This window comes from Mytilus galloprovincialis, chromosome 1, assembly GCF_965363235.1.
Source record: "Mytilus galloprovincialis chromosome 1, xbMytGall1.hap1.1, whole genome shotgun sequence".
NCBI classification, from domain to species: Eukaryota; Metazoa; Mollusca; class Bivalvia; order Mytilida; family Mytilidae; genus Mytilus; species Mytilus galloprovincialis.
Window position 1 is genome coordinate 1,725,430 of NC_134838.1, and position 12,607 is coordinate 1,738,036.

A 12,607-nucleotide genomic window follows, 5' to 3' on the forward strand; every position below is an offset into this window, starting at 1 on the left:
TTTTCATTTCTAATCAGATTTCATTTATCTTATATCCTCTAATAGCTTACATTTAAATTTGGAAAATATTTTGTTTATTAAATTAATTAGTTGTGATTAAAACTAAAGTTTATTTTTGTTTTAAGAAGTCAGATTTCTAAATCACTTATTTAAGATAAATAATTTGAATAAGCTGGGATAAAAATGAAAATCATTTCAAAAAATAAAAAATAGTGCTCTTTTTTTGTATCATTTACAATCAAATAAATTTAAATAAATGTAAAATTTCAATAGGTAAATTAAAACAATTTAATATTTTCAAGATATTAAATAAGGCCTTTTGTAATTTTCAGAGAAAACACAGAGATTTGTACATTCTGCATTCTGAGATTAAAGAAATTCAACCAACATTGACACAATGCATAAAAAAAAGTGTAAAATATTCACCGTCTGATCCAAAACAGTTAGAAATGACAAATGCTCTTATAATGTTCATAGCTGGGGATCTTTTACCACTCTCTATTGTCGAAAGTGAAGAATTTAAAAACTTGATGGAAAAAGCTGACACTAAGTATCAAGTGCCTAGCAGAAAGCATTTATCTTCGAAACTTCTACATGAAAAATCGGTTGAAATAAAAAATAACCTTGTAAATACTCTTAAAAGAGCTGAAAGTGTGTGTTTAACCATTGATCTCTGGTCTAGTAGACAAATGAGAGGATTTTTGGGAATCACAGGCCACTTTATTTTGGACTGGGCTATGAAGTCTGTCATGATATGCTGTAAACGATTCAAAGGTAGACACACAGCAGAATCCATCAGGAGTGAATATGAAGAAGTTGTTACTTCATTTGAAATAGGTTTTAAAATTGCTGCAATAGTCAGTGACAATGCTAGTAATATGGTCAAAGCATTTTCAATTCCTGGCTTTGATGACTTTAAGGTAGATCATGAGAGTTGAACGCTTATTTAGCACTGCTGGAAAAACATTTAGGCCGGAAAGGTGCAGACTGGCTGATGGAACATTTGAAAAGCTGATGATGGTCAAATGTAATGGGAAAATGCTTAAATAAGTTATATGACACAATACAAAAATGTATATACTAGTTGAACACTGTCTAATTGTTATAACTATAGAGCAATGTATAATACTTATGTACATATCATAGAATAAATGCATGTTTTCAATGTTTTATCTTAAATTTCCTTTCAAATGTAATTGAAGTAATTAATTACATTTGCCAAGTAATTGGAATGTAATTAATTACATTGGTAAAAAAAGTCAAATGTAATGTGTAATTTAATTGAAGATTTTGTAATTGTAATTGAATGTAATTAATTACTTTCAAATGTAATTGACCCCATGTCTGATTGACAGCACACCAACAACACCTTCTTTGTACACATGGCAGTAAAAAGAATAAAACTCAAACACAAATTCAAGACTTCGGAACTTTGCTTATATTGGTCTGTTTTACTTTTTCTATACACAAAATTAAATGAGACTCGTGTACTTTTACATCACAAAAACCATGGAAGTATTATATTGACAGGAACTACTACGACCCGACTTCAAACGGTTCATCTGCGATGCCGCGCCCAATTTAATGACATGTTAATTAACTTGAAACATGGCACTATATTAATACACCAGCGTGTGGCACATTGCGATAAAGTCATGTGTCGGTTGTTTCCGGGGTACGGAAATACACGAAGAAAGCGGATGTTGTCATAAATCCTAAGGAAACAATTTATACACACGTGTATATATGAATGTGAACGAGACATACAATCATTAATTCCAAACAAACACTTTGACAATGGATGAGTTTGAGACAGATAATATACCCGATGATTTTTTTTCCTCACATTTTGAAAGTGAGATATATTGTTCGTGTAAATCGGATGATTCGTCACATCTTATCGAATGTAAAAGCAAAGAGTGCAAAATAAAATTTTATCACATACAATGTGTTGGATTGCAAATTGGCAGCGATGGACCCTTGGATTGGATATGCTGTGAATGTCTTGGTAAAGGAAGTCAACAGCTGTCGACAAGTAGGTAGTTTGTAAGGACATGATATTTCTTGTAAATTGTATTTATGAATCATGAAATATAGGTCATATTTTAGACACCTACATGTACTATAGACTAGTATAGTCCAAATAATTATGACGTCTGGTAAGGCTATTTTTTTTAAATAGCCTTGCCAGACGTCATAACTATTTGGACTATACACCTACGTGACTTAGGCTTCATAAGCATATACTATGTATGATAACATCGACTCTTAAACTTATAAAAAAAAATCAGTTGGAAAGTATGCAGATGTGGATCCATGATTCTGTGGGCACCAAAACTACACAAAATGTCTATCATTTCGTCTCATGCGGAAAGTTGTATCATTGGCAATCATACCAGATCTTCTTAATTTTTTTAAATTTTGAGTAAAACGCATATGGAATTATTGCTTACGAACAATCAACATATGTTCCACTGAATTTTGTTATAATCAATGCCATCTATATCTGGTCCTGTTGAATGCTGTAAGAATAAATATTCTATATTTGTTTTCCTGTCGAGAATAAATAGTGTAATATTTGCATTGTTCTAAAGAAGACATACCAAGTTTATTCAGTTTGAACTTAGATTATGAAGGAACTTCTATTGACAATATAAGCTTTACAAGGACAATAATGAAAAAATGTAAAACAAATTCAAACAAGAAAACCAACGGCCTGATTATACACAAAAACAATAAACTTAAAACGAATATGATCATGATGATAGACTCTTAATAGACAGCAACCCAAGATAACCAGTGAATGTAAGGCTCCTGATTAAAGACAGACACATGTACACACAAAATTAGTTTAAATATATATCCAGCATGTCAAGCCACCGTTAACGTCAGAAGTCAGAACAACACAAGAGCAACAAAAAAATCGGGTAAAAATCAATTGAAAAGCTTGGACTTATCAGATGTATACTTAACATTACTGAACATGTGAAAGGAGATAGTATCTTTATTAATATATCCGATTTGTTTTCAACCTGTTTATAATTGAAGTTGTTGGTATTTCAGGTGACAGTAACCAAAACAAAGCTCAAAGAATGGACCATCTGCAGCTGCTAGTGTGGAGAAGGGTAAGCCGGATTTTTTCCCCTTAACTTGTAGCTTTTATGATAATTCTTTTTTAAATTTAAAAAAATACCACGTCTTTGTCTAATAGAATTAAAATAAATAACTAAAATAAATAATAGAATTGAGTGGTCTTCTCTTTAGAGTGTCCAATTTACATTGTTGGTTTAATTTCCAAAATAATTACTAATTTTGTCAGGAACCTCATCAGTACATGTATATGTAAAAGCGTTGATGGCCATGGCAGGTCTATGATTGTGTCTGTAAGATTTTTTCACAAATTCTGTAGAACTCAAGATGTTTTATGACTTGAATGTAACTTGTAAGTGTAGTATGTATAGAGGCCCGTCTTGCTGAATGTAAATGTATGAACATATTTATACATTTTATATATATATATAAAGAATTTTTTCTCAGTGATTTTATCTTTCCTTCCAGGGTTTACACTCGAGATTGCCACTGACAATGCAAAAGACATAGTTTCAAGTGTTCTGAAACAACTCAAAGCAAAGCCTTTTTGTCGACTGAATTCTAGTTTCACTGATGTTCTGTCCACTGCTATTTCAAATATTGAAGGGAATGATTTGCCAACAAATGCTTGTAAACAACTGATCCAGTTACTATGGACATCTGTTGGAGAGGCAGACAGCAGTAAACAACTGATATCAGCACGTTTGGAGAAGAAAGCTTCAGCATTTCACAGCATTCGTGGATCAGATGAAGTCCGCGTCGCATTTAAAGGTTTAATGGAATCTCTTAGAGTCTCCCATTATCCCTTAAATATACAAACATTTTTATCGCAGTTCCTTCTTGAGCAGTTGTTTCAGGAGCTTTTAAAGAAAAAACAAAATAAGCTTTTGAAAGAAGACATTAAATCTACTTCGAATAACTTGTCGAAGTCAGAAGAACAGGCCTTGCGGTTTACAGCAGGCTATATATGTAGGAAGCTGACTAGGCATTTTGTTCGATACCAAAGCAATTCAGTATCAAAACTTTGCTGGGAGCTTCTTCAGAAATTTAAAGTCTCTGAAAATCAAAGTGATACCGAGAATGTTCTAGCATATACAAAAGAATGGATAGAGATTGTTAATCGTGGAGGACTTTTTTCAGTCAGTAATGATGTTTACATCTTCTTCAGAGAAATGGAAAAAATTGTGAAAGCTAATTTGAACAAAGCAACCAACAGTCAGGTGGTAACAAAGGAAACCCTCCATCAACAAATTATGGACAGTGAAGCTGTGAATGAAGCCTACTTGGTAATATTAAATGACACTGATGATGACAACACAAATTATTTTCTCTTGAATAGACTTGTAAAATGCTGGGTACATTTAAGACTAAAGGCATTTTCAAATGTGTATATGTACATTAAAAAGAATCAGGAAAAAAATCTGTCATGTAAATCACAGAAAAGCATGAGACGAGAATTAAACAAAGAAAATGTATAAGTAAAAAATCAGGACGAAATATTACAAACTGACATGTACATTTGTATTTGTAAATATTTTGATGACAATTACATTACTTTGTTACATGTCCATACAGGCCATGCCATAAAGACGATAGTGTTACTTGAGTGATGTCATTTTTTAAATATTGACTCTACATCTCTGTATATGTATATATGTAAGTTATCCTCCCCCTTTTTTGTTTTAATGGATCAAAGAAATGTTAGGTACTATGTATTTAAAAAGGATCTGCATGAACACAGATAATTATAAGCTCCGTAACATTGCATTGTTTCAGAATATCAGTTATTGTTAAAATCAACCAGTTAAAATGTACATGTGACAGACATATGATAGAGAACATTTAAAAAAAAATACAAATGCAAATGAGGCAGAGTTCATCAGCACTGTATATATCCCAAAATGCTTTATTTGATTTCAAACAGAAAAGTTATATTACAGTTTGTGAAAGTTAATAAATTGGTTCATTCACTTTACATGCTTCTGTGTTTTCTTCTTTGCAATGGTGTGGCAATTGCAGGTTCATTTCTTCGCACTTGACAGTTACCTCTAGTAGAGGCCATCACAGCTGGTGCTCCGGCTACTTGCAGCTTTAAAGCATTATGTTGAAACTGTCTAACAGTAGGGTTATCACAGCGCCCACCCATACCCCTTTGTTTAGAAAAGTACTCCTCTAGTGGGTCCTGATTAAATCTTTCGCTTAGGAGAAATCTGACATTTGGTAAACGTAGAAGTTCTTTGGCCAAGTTCACAAATGATTTCACTGAAACAAAATTAAAAATAAAACTAGATATATTCAATATTTAACCTCCAGATGTCTTTCAGTTAATATTGTTGTCACACTGTCACTGCTATGTATATCTCCTTATACATGTATTTACACTGATATGAAGGGTTGTACAGTGGCAAATATTTCATGCATATTCAGTATAAAAAAATGTGCTTTATGTCTACTAAAAGCAATCCAAGTACATTTTTTTTGTAATATGAAAACATTGAATCCCAAATATATTTAGTACACAAGTGGAACTCTCATAACTTGCCTACATGTACTATGGAAAGTGAATGGAAGTAATTGTATACACACTTCATTTGAACTCTGGTAGATAGTATCATTGGCAATCATACCACATCTCCTTGTTTCGTTTATTGAGGAACATACACTAGCTTGGTACTTCATATCATTTCTTAATAAGAGAACGTGTATAGCAGTTTTAATATACAATGATTAGATATATGTACTAAATTTATATGTACCTGTAATTCTTATCCCTTCCAAGGTCTCCCGGCTAAGGCACAACTGTTTTCTCTCCTTTGCAGTAAGGTTAGGTTGGTCTCTTCCTTCTTGCTCCCATCTATCCAGGAAATTAAGGAAATCTTCCTCAAGCCACTGTTGACAGATTAAAAAAAAATTATATATATTAAATGAGAATGGTTTCTACCATGGGGGTATATATCATTTTTATTAAAAGTGTCATATCAATTAATATGTAAGATACACAATATTTATTTATAACATAAATGGATATGTGATATTTTGTATTTCAATGAGACAGCAACCAAACACACACTCATCAACTAAAAAGAACTTACCTTAAATCTCCAATCATTGACATCCACATAGGGTAAGCATGCAGGTTTTCTTTGATATGTCCCTTTTGTCAAGTTTGAAACGTTCAGGCAGTCAAAAAACTTATCAAACATTATGAGGAATGTTTGGGTTGACTCTGTATCTGGGTTGCCTTTGATCTGTAATGCGTTGGCAACACGGGAGCTAAGAATCTACAAAAAAGTACAAAACTGGAATTAAGGTTCATGAATATTGAACCTAAACTAACTTTAATTGTTAAAAAAGAAACAGCTTTCCATGAAGAGTTTATCTTTACTGTGAAGTATGATGGGTACAGTCCCAAATATATATTTTCTTACATAAATAATATCTAGATGTTTACCTGGACTGCTAATTTAACCCTCATCCTCAATGTGGGAGTAAGGTGAAGATGCTCATAGGTAATCTTAGGCAAGAGACGTAAGCCCATTCCATGTACATCTTGCTCCACTATTGACACAATCTGAGACCATTTTATAGGCTTTCCATTAAACTGAAATACAATAATTACATGTATTTTCTTTCACTCAAAGTTGAAATATTATGAGCATGTTATTTGCAGCTTGTGTTGTTAGGTTTCTGTTTCATTTATCTCACATAATCTTCGCTCATACATGTATAGGATTATATAAATTTCACTTTTTTTTAATTACAAGTATTTTTTTGGTGACATTATTAAAGTTGAGAAAAGATAACCAGTAATGATCAGTAATGTGTTGCTGGAAAGTCAAATAATAAAGTTTTTAAAATACAACTGATTCTACATGCTTACCATGAGATTTCGAGTTTTGTTGTTCCAGCCAGAGTTCTCAAAATTGTTCCTGGTGGTTTTCATAAGATGTGGTGTATCACAGATAAAATAAATGCCTCTATCATCCAAAGCAAAAACATTCCTGGTCCAGTGGCATGCGTCATGGTTAAGACTATGAATTCTGTAAAATTTTCTGTTTGGCGTTGCACCATCACATACTAGAGCTCTTACTTTAAATCCGGATAATTCTAAGATCCCAATTCCTTCCCAGATCAACCAATATAGCTGATGACTATTGAATCCTTTGCACGGGTAATGTGCAACAACACATTCCAACCGAGAAAATATGCCTCGTATCATAATAGCCAAAATGTGTGTGGCAATATCTGGCTCGGATGTTTCGCTTATACAAAAATTATAAATGGCATTGTTTATTGACCCCAAATCACAAAATCCGATCAGCCTTCCAGTCTCAGAGCAGTATACAAGTCCAGATTTTACTTTAACTTCGTCAAAAAGAATTGAAATGTTCGTTTTTAATGGATCATCTATAATACTGTAGTCTTGCATGGCTCTTAGAATTACATCAGGGTTCCAACCAGCGCCAGCGCTAGTGAAATGTGTGTAATCTCTAAGTGTATTCTCATGCGGCAGCAGTAGAACATTGCTGTTTTTTATCATTCTGTAAGCTGCAGGAGATTTCGCATGTAAAGCTATACACCACCTCAACAAAGTTGGATGCCAACGCATTTGCTTTAAATTGGGCTTGGTAGCTGCTTCAAATTGTTGCTTCCAAAGAATATGCTGTGGACTGTTTTCTTTAAACTGCGAGAGCGCAGTCTGATTATTGTTTTTCATAATTTCAATAAAGGACTTTGAAACACCAGCGTCCAATATTACCCCGGAAGTTGATGTCAACTTTTCTATTTGTTCTGTAAATCCGTCCATTTTTCTTTTCAGTGTACGACGTTCATGTTTTGAGTTTACTATGCGTTCCTTCAGCTGAATGGTTGTCATGTAGTCTAGCCTATGCGTAGCCTTAGTCTCTGTTGGCATTTTTTTCATTCTTGATCTTTTCATGTGAAGATTTGATCTGAAAAGCTGGCACTGCGAGCATCTTTCAGTGTCAGCATTGCAGAATATGGCACAGTTTGTTGTACGAACAGTTGACCCATCACCAAAACTCTCTTCAGTGGCCATCACTTTGTCATCTACGTTCTCAAATTGTGCAAGTCTCTCTGGATGACGGTGTCTACACACATCATTAAAGTCTGTATTTCCAGGACAAATTTTCATGATCTCTAACTTTCGAATAAGCATTTCAACAGTCTCAGGGTCATACTTGTTGGTGTACTCCTGAAAGATATCATTCCGCACAACCCTTCCTGAAACCTTTAAAATAATGTTATTTTCTGAAAAACTTATAGAAATGTGTGAATAATCGTCCTGAATTTTCATAAATATTCTGTTTTCAATTCCATTGGAAGATATCCAGCCTAAGGTACTAGCTACCTTTTCAGTATCTTCCCATGTTCTGATTTGATGACACAAATGGCTGAAGTCTGCTATCTGTATATTTATGTTAGCTTTCTTGCTTTTGTTGATTTTTTTTCTCCATAAATACAGCTTAGATTGACAACTAATACAAATAAATTTTGGAAAATCACTTGGATCATTTTGAATATCAATGTTTAGTGAGAGTTTTATGTCTCTAGCATATTTTGATTTTTCGTATGGTAGGTGGTTAGCATTTCTCTTTTCTGTAGTTCCACATAAACGACAGTTATAGTCTGGGTCCATTATTTACCATATCTGTTGACAAAAAAAGACTATATTGGATTTGTTTTAAAGGGTTGAAGGGTAGAAAAAGCACATCATAAGTTGTGATTGAAAGTTGTTTGTCTTACGTCCAGTGGCATGTATTTCATTCATATTCGGGACTGTACATATTGAAAATTGAGCCGATTTAATCAAGATTTAAAAAAAGACAATTTGATTATAGAGCAATTATAAGACTTACTCCAAATCCAGGGTCGGTATAACACCATGTTAAATAAGGCTTTACGTATATAATTATATATGAAATATCCTGACTGCCAAATATACATCACTGAATTCTGATTTCATGGACATGTATATGTTAAGTGCACTGTAAAACAGTTTCAGTTTACGTTTTTGATATAGACATTAAACCTTGTTTTTTAAGTGCATATATAAAGTATAAGTTGATAACTTTAAGATTTGTCCTTGTGAGAAAACAAATTGAATACTCGGGTCATTAGACTTTTTTTTAAATCTTGGCTAGTATATATATTGACATAGTCATACATGTTCAAATGATAAAATACTGACCATGGCTTTATATGATCGACAAGGTCTTTCAATTGCGGGTAGACATGAAGTTTTTATATTCACAATTAAAAAGATATTAACCAACTTATATAAATAGCTACACAACGAAGTGAGATCTCTGTTTTCTTCTGCTGTATTTTGTTGATGTTGGTACTTGTTCGATTAATTTTCGTATTTTAAACTGGAAATTTCTACTTTCCCGGATTATCCCGTACCTTAACTATATAGATTACTCGAAACTTCACAGTATTTATTTTTATCAAATATATTTATTTTTAACCGGCGGTAACCGGAACACACCTTAATTACGATTTAAACTTAACACACAAACTAATGAAATATTGTCACTCACCACTTCAAAACGTTGTAGTATTCAAAGTTCTCGTCCGATTTTCTTGTTTTGTGCATCAGTCGTTTTGTTTTGAAAAATTGAATAATTCTAAAAGACCACAGACGAGATTGAAATTAACAAAGGGGTTTTCCGACAGGTATTAGAGATAACCTTTCGCAATAAAAACCACGTGATGATAAGAAGTATGTCTGGTCAGTTTAGGACGGCGGCATCGCACATGGTCACAAAGGGCTATTAACGATAAGATACTAATTAGTCAGTTTCCATATCTTTTCTACAGAGCTCCCCGGGTTATAAATTAGTGCTAATAAATCGTTGTAGTTCCTGTCAATATAATACTTCCATGCAAAAACGTAACGAACTGACCTCAAAAAAAAAATCCTAAAAAACTCAAAATCATCGTTTCCAAATCCCTTATAACAAGTAAATCTAAAGAATCTTTAAACATTTTTTCTGTCTTTGTTTGGTGCTACTCTTTTAGATGCTTCATGAATCGATGTTACGAAAGTTTTTGATGTAGGATCGTTAATATAAAAAAGAAGATGTGGTATGATTTCCAATGAGACAACTGTATACAAGAGACCAAAATGACACAGACATTAACAACTATAGGTCACTGTACGGCCTTCAACAATGAGCAAAGCCCATACCATTTATCTCATGTTCCCATTTTATACCATACACTGCGTTTGAAACTGGGGACAAGTTGAATTGATGTTCAATAAATATGTTAAATACAGTGCAACGCGAACTGGATGAGCTGGCAAAGATTTGTGTCCTTGTGAAGTAATGAAACGTTCCCATCGTTTGTAAGAATTAAAATATGATTTAACGGTATTGTCACTTTTAGATTTTATCAACAGTTCACACAACTTCGGACAAAGCTCGTACATATAACTATCAACTTCTATACAACTATCCTGGACGGTGTCCTTCACTGTGTTGTCTAATATAATCCCTTATGTTTTTGCTCTGCAGCGGACTTTGGATAATTTCTAATCCAATGCCTGTACTCATTACAATAAAAACATCTACCGGGTCGTACATCAGACCTGGATCCAGCACTTTCTGGTTGTCCTGTATCCTTTTTTGGAACCCTTCTAAACGTGAATCCAGTAACGTTAACATACTGTTCAACATCTGGTCCTGTGTGGATTGAACGGCATTCTGTACCTATGTCTGGATAGCTTGCTGTAATTAGGCGTCCATTAGTTTACACGGTCAATACGACGGCTAGAAGTTAAGCTACCACAGAAAACATGCATTATATATGACCACAACTAACAGTCTTCTGATTAGATATATTTTTATCGGCCTACCGAAAATTGACGATATCCATATCGAGAATACAACATTTTCCCGCTATACTGATCGAAACCCGGGAAAATATTATTATCATTGACGGCTTTATTACTAACCATTGAATGTTTTAAAATCGAGTCATTTAATTTGAATGTTGTAATGAATGATCTTTTGCGATGTTGATAATATTGTTATTTATTATTTTAATAACCAATTATATTGGTTTAAGAACTTTTGAGCTAGTCTGGTGTATATAAAACGCGCGTCTGGCGTATTAAATTTCAACCTGGTACCTTCTGTTAGCTATTATTCGTGTGTTTCTCTGTCCTATATGTTCTCCCATTTATTTGTATTGTAGTCCTGTCATGTAATGTTGTCATTTAAATGTTATATTTAACATTGTCATAAAAGCGGGAGGTTTGACATGCCACAAAACCATGTTCAACCCACCATTTTGTACTTAAAATGTCCTGTTTCAAGTCAGGAAAATGGTCATTATTGTATTATAGTTCGTTTCTGTGTGTGTGACATTTAAATGTTATAATTAACATTGCCATTAAAGCATGAGGTTTGGCATGGCACACAACCAGGTTCAATCCATCATTTTTTTTCTTAAAATACCCTGTACCAAGTCAGGCAAATGGCCATTGTTATAGTATAGTTCGTGTCTGTGTGTGTTACATTTTAATGTTTTGTATCTGTTGTGTCGTAGTTCTCCTCTTATATTTGATGTGTTTCCCTTAAGTTTTTGTTTGTAACCCAGATTTGTTTTTTTTTCTCAATCGATTCATGAATTTCGAACGGGGTATACTAATGTTGCCTTTATATATCTGTTCTTCAAATTTTGCTTGTTTCAAACCTCAACAATAAGCTTAGCTAGAAATACTATGGTACAGTTAAATCATTACATCGAGAAAATGATCAACATATTTACCTTATTGAAAGGTGCAATTTATTATAATGCTATAATAATCATTGTTTACGTTTTCGGATTGAGTATTGGATGATATGTATTTTGGTAAACTATCTATTTATATTTATGTCGGTTGATATCAACATTTTTTGTTTACGTCTCAGATGATAATTACGATTTGAACATATAAATTATTGTTACTAACAAATTACAGTCGGAAACCCGTTTGAAATAAAACAAAAGAATCGAAGCTCTTTGTTAGAGAAGGCGATAAATGCTTACTGTAATGTTTACTATAGTAACAAAAATTTTAAAAGTTAATAGAAACAAACAAAATTACAATTTTCTTCTCAATTACGAAGTGTTTTATTTTAAAAACACCATTTGCATAAGTTTTCAATTTATTTTGTTCATAGTTGAGCAGAACAATTAGATATCAAGTCGACGACATGGGTATCTTTCAAGTTGGATGTAGAAAATGCAAAACCTCAGATTTTTTTCTAAAAAAATTACCACGGACCGGGAAAACATATCAATCTATTAGTTCAGTAATTTTCGTGTCTGCCCTTCAATCATGTGACTCAAGAAAAAAATCCAAAAAATTGGTTACAATTGTATCGAAAAGAGAAAATCGAGTGCACCTTTTTATGTAAGGGCGTGTTTGAGTTGAATATTTTGTCTTGATATCGTACAAAGCAAGAATATTTCATACATCCACAGTGTAGATACTATTCTGTAC

General features: G+C 33.1%; 1 protein-coding gene and 1 long non-coding RNA gene across 3 annotated transcripts; one reads left to right on the forward strand and one right to left on the reverse strand.

Annotated features, from left to right (window-relative positions):
* The first annotated feature begins 1,509 nt into the window (after positions 1 to 1,509).
* LOC143062864 (uncharacterized) lies at positions 1,510 to 3,855 on the forward strand. The gene is made up of 3 exons (XR_012974870.1): positions 1,510 to 2,035; positions 3,064 to 3,125; positions 3,559 to 3,855. It is a non-coding gene; the product is annotated as an uncharacterized LOC143062864 (long non-coding RNA).
* A 1,127-nt stretch (positions 3,856 to 4,982) lies between these two features.
* LOC143062850 (uncharacterized) lies at positions 4,983 to 9,986 on the reverse strand. 2 transcript variants are annotated; one of them, XM_076234664.1, is made up of 6 exons: positions 9,654 to 9,986; positions 6,971 to 8,761; positions 6,542 to 6,691; positions 6,183 to 6,371; positions 5,847 to 5,979; positions 4,983 to 5,352 (listed from the first exon to the last, which is right to left on the reverse strand). In XM_076234664.1, exons 2-6 carry the CDS (start codon positions 8,747 to 8,749, stop codon positions 5,063 to 5,065), a joined length of 2,541 nt encoding a protein of 846 aa, XP_076090779.1. In that variant the 5' UTR covers positions 8,750 to 8,761; positions 9,654 to 9,986; the 3' UTR covers positions 4,983 to 5,062. The 2 variants fall into 2 exon arrangements, with proteins under 2 accessions (XP_076090779.1, XP_076090788.1); XM_076234673.1 differs by lacking the exon at positions 9,654 to 9,986 and having other exon boundaries at positions 6,971 to 9,346.
* Positions 9,987 to 12,607: the final 2,621 nt, after the last annotated feature.

Excerpts from the sequence above, each read along its gene's own strand:
- LOC143062850 (XM_076234664.1), bottom strand. The coding sequence starts at position 8,749 with ATGGACCCAGACTATAACTGTCGTTTATGTGGAACTACAGAAAAGAGA. Across the intron at positions 6,692-6,970 it reads ACAAAACTCGAAATCTCATG|TTTAATGGAAAGCCTATAAA; the intron begins GTAAGCATGTAG and ends ATTGTATTTCAG. Across the intron at positions 5,980-6,182 it reads TCAATGATTGGAGATTTAAG|TGGCTTGAGGAAGATTTCCT; the intron begins GTAAGTTCTTTT and ends ATCTGTCAACAG.